This window comes from Pectinophora gossypiella, chromosome 8 (genome assembly GCF_024362695.1).
Source record: "Pectinophora gossypiella chromosome 8, ilPecGoss1.1, whole genome shotgun sequence".
NCBI lineage: Eukaryota > Metazoa > Arthropoda > Insecta > Lepidoptera > Gelechiidae > Pectinophora > Pectinophora gossypiella.
The window spans coordinates 6479755-6489044 of NC_065411.1; the positions used below are offsets into that span (position 1 = coordinate 6479755).

The window sequence follows — 9290 nt, forward strand, 5'->3', positions numbered from 1 at the left end:
CAATTAGAAATCCCCATCAATGGGGATGGGTAAACTTTTTGTTCACTTTTCCCCATTGTCTTTATCAATAGGGATTCAAAACAGAATCATGGTCTGAATCATCAAAGTTTTCGTTACGATGTCATTGATGGGGATTTCTAACGGGGATTTGTGGAATAATCCTTCTTATTGGAGTATTCAGAGTTGCATCCATCGCAAGGTGAACTTAGTACCCACACCTCATCGAGCTTTATGTTAGACCAACGTGATGTTATGGCCTTATCGCCGTGCAATCTGTAAATACGCACCAATTTCTTACAGATAAAAAAAAACAACTGTATTCAGCTTTAACCAGTCAGAATAAGAGTCGTGTCAGTATGGTGCAATTCCACCTGCCAGGCAGTACACAGCAACACATGGAGGAACATCGCATCATATTTGTGGTAGACCTTGGTTGCGAAAATATATCGGATCATTTAAACATGGTTTGTATGTCATCCATTGTCCGAAAAAAGTAAGATGATTCCATGCTTCGGAAGATACAATAACGATAAGCCGTTACGTTGATCCTGGCTGCTAGTCCAAAATCTCCACGAACACGCAGTGGAGTATACTATGGCTATGGAAGCCCCGGGTGATTGAGAAGGCATGGAGCATATTCCACCACACTGTGGTTCACAATGTGGGTTGGTGGAGGTGTTTTTTTCTTAACAGCAGCTTCTAGCCGACACCAACATTTTAACGTGCCATCCGAAGCACGGGATCATTACTGCGACGTAAATTGCCTATTTATTTATCTTGTATGATAAAGTAACAACTAATCTTATACTACATGAAATAGAATATGCGTTGAGTATCTTTCTTAATATTGTATATATATTTATAAATCTCTACAACGTCAATAATTTCTCCGTGTTCTTTTTTTAGTAAATTTTAACATTCGTTTATTCGGTTTTCAAAAAAGCCATTATACTTTTAAAAATGTGCGCACAGGGTGTTAGTGACATCGTAACGAAAACTTTAAGGGATGATTCAGACCATGGTTCTGAGTTGATATCAAGTGAAATTTTCCGTCTAATGTATAGAACTGAAAATAATAAAAAAAAACCACTATAATTTTCATGTAGTATCTGACATTAAATTCATAGTCATAGTCATTTATTGATAATAATAATTACCCGTCACAGATATTACAAAATTCAATTACCAATCAACAATTCAATTCCACTTGATATCACCTCAGAGTCATGGTCTGAATCATCCCCCTCAGTATTCGTTGCGATGTCACTAACATCTACCTCTATATCTTTTTAATAGAACAACACCAAGAGCTATTTCCGATCGCCGTTCCGATGGATGCTGCTGATGAGACCTGACAACGAATCAGCAACACATTCCTTAATACCTGAAGATGTAGAGGATATCGACATGTTACCTGATTCAGAGGTGATGGTCGCACGACCCCTTCGAAACAATTCGTATTATCTACATTTTAGTAAGTAGCTTTTTGGGTTCGTTAACAAAAATGTAACTTGGACACTGACACAGAAGGACAGAGAGAGACTCGAGGCCTTTGAAATATGGTGTTGGAGGAGGATGGAAAGAATAAGTTGGACAGAAAGGGTTACAAATGAGGAAGTGCTAGTAAGAGTAAGGGAAAAGAGACAAATACTGAAAATTATTGAGGACAGAAGAGGCAAGATGATTGGACACCTAATAAGACACGACGAATTCATTAAAAACATCATAGAAGGAAAGCTAGAAGGAAAGAGAGGAAGGGGAAGACCAAGAAGAGCTTACATGGAACAGATTAAAGAAAAGGTTAACGTCGTGTCTTATAGGGAAGTCAAGGAATTGGCCTATGATAGACTGGAATGGAAAATGCTACACTGACAAGAGCGTGGCTCTTAAATTGATGATGATGAACAAAAATGTTGTAGTTGTTCATTCTAAGTGGTCCTGACACCAGGGTTGATGAGGTTGGTACTCCACCTCACAGCCCACACGATGGAAGAGAAGAGTGGTCCAGCAAAAAGTATCCGAAATTTTAAAATCGAAAGATTATTTCTTTCTGCCTAAAAAAAAGTTTTCATCTCGAGCCCCTCCGTGCTTCGGAAGGCACGTTAAGCCGTTGGTCCCGGCTGCATTAGCAGTCGTTAATAACCATCAATCCGCACTGGGCCCGCGTGAAGGTGTAAGGGCCGATCTCCCTATTCATCCATCATCCGCTCTTGTCGGTGCAGCATTTTCCATGCTACTTTTTTATTATGTATTTGTATGTTTTTCAGTCTACAAAATAGGACGTGCAAAGCCGTGGCGAACAGAATTCTACGGCATATGGGACCTACAATACAGATTCCAAATCTCAAGTCGATTTACCAAGGCAATAGGACTACGAAGAATGAATTTGGATCGTCATGTGATCCCAACCACAGTCGTACTCTTAGAACCAGATAGCATGAACCATTTGATTGATGGCATGTAGGTTTCAATACCATACGCTACCAAAATCATAGAATATAATCAACCATTTTAATCATCATTCATTGTCCTCTATACCTGTCAGGTGTAAATGACACCGTTACGAATACTGATGGGGATGATTCAGCTCATATAATAATAATATAATAATTTCCATACTTTTGCTGTGGAAAATTCCATTGGCAAATAAATGCACAATAATTCAATTACACCCTATATCTGATATTTTACGAATGTGCCTTTGTTTTAGAGATGACCACATAGACTCTATTTCGAAGGTGACTTTCCAGACAGCGAATTTTTTACTGGAAATCCTTAACGCGGACAAAAAATATATATTTACGAGTACTTTCGGGTATTATTTGAATGGCAGCTGGAACGGTCAAACTGGATATCTAGACAGGAACGAAGCTGAACTCGGAGGTAATATAGACCATAGTCACTACACTGTTAGGTTCGTATTCACCTGGGCACCTGTATACCTTTTATATTATTGTAGCATGGTACGTAGGATAACTGTCAGAAAACTAATGTAGGTACCTACTTTAATTAATATAGGCTTGTTGTCATAAATGAATCGGACAATTTCCCCCAGCGCTCCCCATTTATACGAATGTATAGTTTTTTTTTTGACGTGACTTATTGTAGATTTTCCGCAGATGGCATTAACTACTTGGCCGGACAAATGAGGAGCGCTGAAGGCTCTCACCCGGTACAACGTTTAAGACAACAGGCCTGAGGGTGCCCAGTTGGGCTCGAACCTCGGCTCAGGGCGTAGTCTGAGAGGAAAAATATTTGAAAGAATTAATCGACCCTAGTGGGTCGATAGCGATAAGCGCTGATTGAGGGAAGTCGTCGACCACGCCGGCGGGGTCGGTATCGGGGTCCTGAAGTGTTTGGTGTCGCGAGCTGATTGGCTGCCTCTATGGCTAGAGTAATCGGGTCGTCGACTGTATAGTATCGATTGCCGTAAGAGCACAAGAAAATCGTAAAATAGAACCTAAAATCGCCGGACAAATCGCTAGTGTGAACAGGCCCTTAGACTTTAACAAAAAGGAAAAAGTACAGGAGACCTTCCGGCACCAGTGCGGTGATATTCAAAATACGGTCGCTACACAGACATTGGCAAATACAGCGCATTGTAAATTACCAAAACGAAACATTTCATTAAAACTACAGTAAGTAACAGAACGCGTAACTACCTACAGCAGTTTCTTCCCAGCCACTCATGCCGTAAAATCCGCTTGTGAGATTGTTTCTAACATGATGTTCCGTTTCATGCGATGGGCTGATCACCTTTCACTGTACAGTCATGAGCAATATAATGTACTTACCCACTTTAGGACTCTGTCGCACTAACATATTTGACATTTAGTGAGACTTACAGTTCAATTTGTCAAAAAAGTTAATGTGACTTGATAACAAAGTATATACATATTAATGCTCGTGACCGTACGGTGCGTCCTACCTATCCGTCCTAGAACTTCGTATCAAAAGTGATCCTTGATTACTTGCGGCTCTGCCCATCCCATTAGGGATGTGTATGTATATGTATTTTTAACTGTAACGAGAAAGTTCTTTCTTCCGTCACATACGCTTAGTCTGGAGAGGTTAATAATCCTGGGGCAGATGCAGGGAAGGCGCGCCAGGGAAGACTACTAACGAGATAGACCGATGCAGCGAGGATGACAAATTCAAATTCAAAAATATCTTTATTCAGTAGGTAACATAGTTACACTTTGAATCGTCAATTTTTACATAACGAACGTCTCATCCGCCTAAAACTACTGCAGCATCTCACAACCGGTATAGCCAGGGAAAAGAAGCTGCAAGAAAAACCTCGGCACAGGGCCCTAGACGTTCTTTAAAAAATAAAAAAAATATACATAAAATATTGGTATACAAATGAGTAATTTAGCTGCCTAATATCAGTTCTCAGACAGTTAATCCCATGCATTCATATCTTCTAAATAATCACTAACTTTATAATAACCTTTCAGTCAGTTCAGGGAAACATGCATCGAGCTGTTCGAGTACTGAGGAACGCTTGGATTGGAAAGATATCATTCGTGGTCGTGATCCTCAGTAATGAGGGAACGATGAAGAGGAAGATATATATTTTTGTTTCAGGCTCCCCAATGTTCATCACACAGGAACGGCTTATGGTGGTAGACTACATATCGAGCCCTACTCCCACACAGATGACGTTCATATTCATGCAACCGAAGCTATCATACACGAGTAATCTCTTCCTGCTACCGTTCAGGTCCACCGTGTGGTTCAGTCTTCTGGCGCTTGTCTTCTTGATGTTCCTGGCTTTACTGGCTGTTGCTAAGTGGGAGTGGGCGCGGGCTAAGGGTGGTATAGAACCGGTAGGTCCAGAATGTACGGTCACGAGCATTGATATGTATACACTTTGGAACCATGTCACACTAACTTTTTTGACAAATTGAACTGTAGTCTCACTAAATGTCAAATATGTTAGTGCGACAGAGTCCTAAAGTGGGTACATTATATTGCTCATGACTGTACTACTGTGTTTGTTTAGATCCACCAATGCGCATTGGAGCAGTGTCGTTTTTTTATTAGAAACAACAGATTCTAGTATACCTAAGTTCAAGAGATAAAAAACTGAGTCTCCGAAGAAAATCCGTTTGTGTAGTTCGACAGCCTCCAACATAATGAATAATACCCACAAATTCAAACACGACTGCAGATTTTGAAACGGCGAGCAACACAAATCGCAGTAGGTACTTACTACAAGGCTACAAGTTTTCCTCGTGGTCCAACTTTGAGCATTAAATTATTCGCTGCATCTGGTATTTCTCGAATTAACGTTCCTTAGGATTTCTTTTCGAATTAAGGAAACTTAATTCGGCCGAGAGATTTGAAATTCTTATTAACAATTAGGGACATACTGTTCTCGAACTCACAAAAATATGAACCGACATTCGTACTGGTCTGAAAGTTGCCTGGAAGAAATTGCTACATCACCAATAAGGCCGCCTTTTGTACCAATTGTTTGTCTGTAATTGTTTATGTAATGGGTTTCTTTCGTGTGTGCAATAAAGAGTTGTATTGTACTAATATTTTCAGATGGAAAGTGCACAGATCTTGAGAGGCAACATTCAGGACGTAGCAATAGTGATATTCGGAGCAGCTTGCCAACAAGGAAGCCCCGTTGAACTAAAAGGTGATAAATACGATACAAGTTTAAAAATAATTAACTCTGGCGCCAGTCTTCACCCGTACATATCTACCCATTCAATGTGTTTATTCATAAGCAACGCCATCTAAGTATCAGTAAATGTTTCATAATCTCCTCTAGCGTTATCTCGTTTTCACAGGATCCGCTTACCTAACCTGAAGATTTGATAGGTGAGGTTTTTTAGGAACGCGACTGCCGACAGACATGTCCTCCCAACCCGACGGATAACGAACACACTATAGAAGAAGATTAAAACAATATATTTGCAGGTGCTCTAGGGCGGAGTGTGATGCTGATATTATTCCTGACGCTGATGTTTCTGTACGTCTCCTACTCGGCCAGTATCGTGGCGCTCCTTCAATCCAGCTCTTCACAGATTCGCACCCTGGACGATCTCCTAAATTCCAGGATGAAAGTCGGAGTCCATGACACCGTATACGGAAGATATTATTTCATGGTACTTAAATCGTTATTTCGAATAAAAAAATATTGTTAAAATACGAGTACGCAATCTACAACTTTCTATCTTTGGTTCATACATACACATACACTCATTCACACAACACTCACGCACGCACAATCACGCTTACACACAGACACTGAAGTGACAAAGTTACTGTTAATATAGCGACATTGACAGTACTTTACCTCAGTGCGCGATTAGGCGCCGAACTGGCAACACGGGAAAGTGCGTGGTAAAAACTTGCAAAAATAGAAGCTAATATGCGTAATAAGACGACGCGTCTTTCTCAATTTGATACGATTTTATTGTATGTATACCACTGTGTACGAATGTATAGCTAAACAAGCACCAAGTTTACGCCGCATTTTTGTATCAAGCGCTGTATCTACGGTAGTGGTAAATCAATGATTAGTATGGTCGAGCCAACACTGTTAGTAAAAATGAATAACTCTTTGGTGCAAGTCCAGGACAGGTTTGAGAATCAAGCCGGCCAGGACCCCAGAGACTCTACATTTTTATTATCCTGTCTTTGTTTTTCAGACGGCAACCGATCCAATACGTCAAGCTCTATACAAAAAGAAAATTGCTCCACCGGGCACCAAACCGCGATTTATGACGATTGAAGAAGGAGTCAAGAGGATGCAACAGGTACTTATATTAAGCTGAAGTATAGCAATATACACATCACTGATTTTAAAATTACTGCTACTTATAAATAGATTGTAGTAACTTTGCACATAAATTGTATCTAGAGTGTCGTGATTCATACATCCCGATAGACATCAAACAAACATGAATGTTCCCGGGAGACGCGTGGCTTTCATCATAACTGCTCTAAACAACTGACACACGTAGCTGCCCGTGGTTTCCCGGAATTGTGTTTGTAATTTTGCATACTTTCTGTGTGTGTAATATAGTGATGAAGCTTCACAGTCGATTTCGACTACAGCGGCAGCTGGTGGACTCATTGACGGTTGTCATTCAAGAACTTGGAAAATCTGCTCTCTGGTGTGCTCTGTGATGGCTCGTACAGCCAATTTTCTGCGAGAACGTACGCCCACATTGTGGGCACGTCAGCACACCGCCTGCGTCGGGCTTTCGCAGATGGTCGGGCTTTCAGATCATCATGTTTTCTGTCCAGATCTTTTTCGAAGACGGACACCTTTTGTTGGATAAGGTGTCTACACTCTGGGCGCTGACCTGCTTGTGCCTCCCAGCGTGAGGGCTCAATGTGACCGTTTTATGTGCCTTTTCAGAACATCCTTGCAACGCAGGTATTGGCCACCGCGTCTTCTTGTTCTGAAAAGAACAAGCGTTTCGCCACTATCTCGTCTGACATTCTATTTGTTATGTTATACTGTGTATCTATAATTCCGAAAATCTTGAATACAAGACCTTAAGTATTAGTTAGATGTACTTAATTTGTTTCATCGTGCATTAACCCATTGCAGGGCTTATTTGCTTTTCACATGGAAAAAGGTCCTGGCTATAAGATAGTAAACAAATACTTTAAAGAAGGGGAAAAATGTGATTTGTGGGAGATAAATTGCTTTTTCCTTTTGGACCCGTGGCGTCCGGTGAGGAAAAACACACCTTACAAGGAAATGTTTAAGATCGGGTAAGGTAAAATTTCACTATCTTGAATAATTAGGTACGTTGAATAAGTTTTATTTTTATTTGCTTTGAGTGCGTATTAACAATCTCTACAGGTAATTCAGAGTTGGGTATATAGATTGACCAAAATTAAATGAGTAGCCGCTATAGATACATTATCAATTATCCTATGTCTATGACCCGTTCCTGATAAGACGGACAGGAAGCGAATAAAAAGAACAAAGAATGAGGAATTGAGGCTCCGTTCACCTCATTAGGGATGGCAGGCAACAGCTTATGTATAGTTTGTCTCTTTCTAGGGAAAAACGTATTCATGAGCACGGCCTCCAGAACCGAGAGAATCTGCGTCTCTATACCCAGAAACCGAAGTGCACGGGCCGGGAATCGAACTTCGTCTCCGTCGGTATAGTGGACTGCTACCCTGCCCTACTAGTGTGGACATACGGCGTGATCATTGCTGTATTCTTCTTGATCATCGAGATTCTCCTGAACAAACGGCAACGACTTATTAAGGCTTGTTGTGGAGAGCACTGAGATATTTCACAGCAGTCGATTATTTTCCTTGTGATTTTGTGCAATAAAAAGTTTGTAGCTATTCACAGATTGCACATATTTATTTATTTATTATAATAAATAAATTATTATTCACAAATCACTAGCGTTGTCTTACCCTATAACACAACACAAAGCGAAAGTTGATGGTAGGGCTAGCAGAGGAAGATCTAGAAGGACTTACATTGACCAACTTGAAGATGTCCTTAGAAAAGGTTTACTAACTTGCGTGCGTGTATGAAAAGATTGATGAATGTGGAGGAAGCAAGAGAAGTGTGTCAGGATCGAAGCAAATGGAATTCCATAGTCTCTGCTTATGTATGTATGTAACACAACATAAGCTCACGACTTTATCCCAATTCGTCTAGTCAAAGGTACATCCATTGCAAGACGACCAACGTGATAGATCGGTGTCTCTAATGGTCAAGCCAACAGTCTTACCCTATAATACATACCTATTACATAAATACGCTATAGTATCTGCTTGCTCAACCTTCGATAAATGGAAATGCATCATTCGCGAAGTTTTTCGTCAAATACAGAGTGCTAGTGACATCTTAACGAAAATTTTGAAGGATGATTCAGTCCATGATTCTGATTTGACATCAAGTGAAATTTTCCGTCGCAAAAGTATGGAACTGAAAATAATTTAAAAAAAGACACAAAAATTTTCATGAATTTTCCGACAGCAAATTCCACTTGATATCAACTCAGAATCATGGTCTGAATCATCCCCCTCAGTATTCGTTACAGTGTCACTATCAACCATACGTAGTTGTATGGCTACTAGTAAGTAGTAACGAATACTGAGAGGGATGATTCAGCTGATTATTCTGAGTTTTTTTTATTTTTATTCTGGATAATGCACAGTCGCTGAAGCCTAAATCGGCTGGGAATAATAATCGCATACTTTTGCGATGGAAAATTCCACTTGATATTAACTCAAAATATGGGATGAATCAATTCCCCTTAGTATTCGTTACGATGTCACAA

General features: G+C 40.2%; 1 protein-coding gene across 1 annotated transcript; it reads left to right on the forward strand.

Moving 5' to 3' along the window:
• Positions 1 to 308: 308 nt before the first annotated feature.
• Positions 309 to 8291, forward strand: LOC126368893 (uncharacterized). Its single transcript, XM_050013112.1, has 10 exons — positions 309 to 464; positions 1297 to 1474; positions 2268 to 2460; positions 2711 to 2883; positions 4591 to 4832; positions 5557 to 5653; positions 5938 to 6125; positions 6672 to 6779; positions 7583 to 7749; positions 8045 to 8291. The coding sequence occupies exons 1-10, from the start codon at positions 357 to 359 to the stop codon at positions 8277 to 8279; spliced, it is 1689 nt and encodes a 562-aa protein (XP_049869069.1). The 5' UTR covers positions 309 to 356; the 3' UTR covers positions 8280 to 8291.
• The last annotated feature ends 999 nt before the right edge of the window (positions 8292 to 9290 follow it).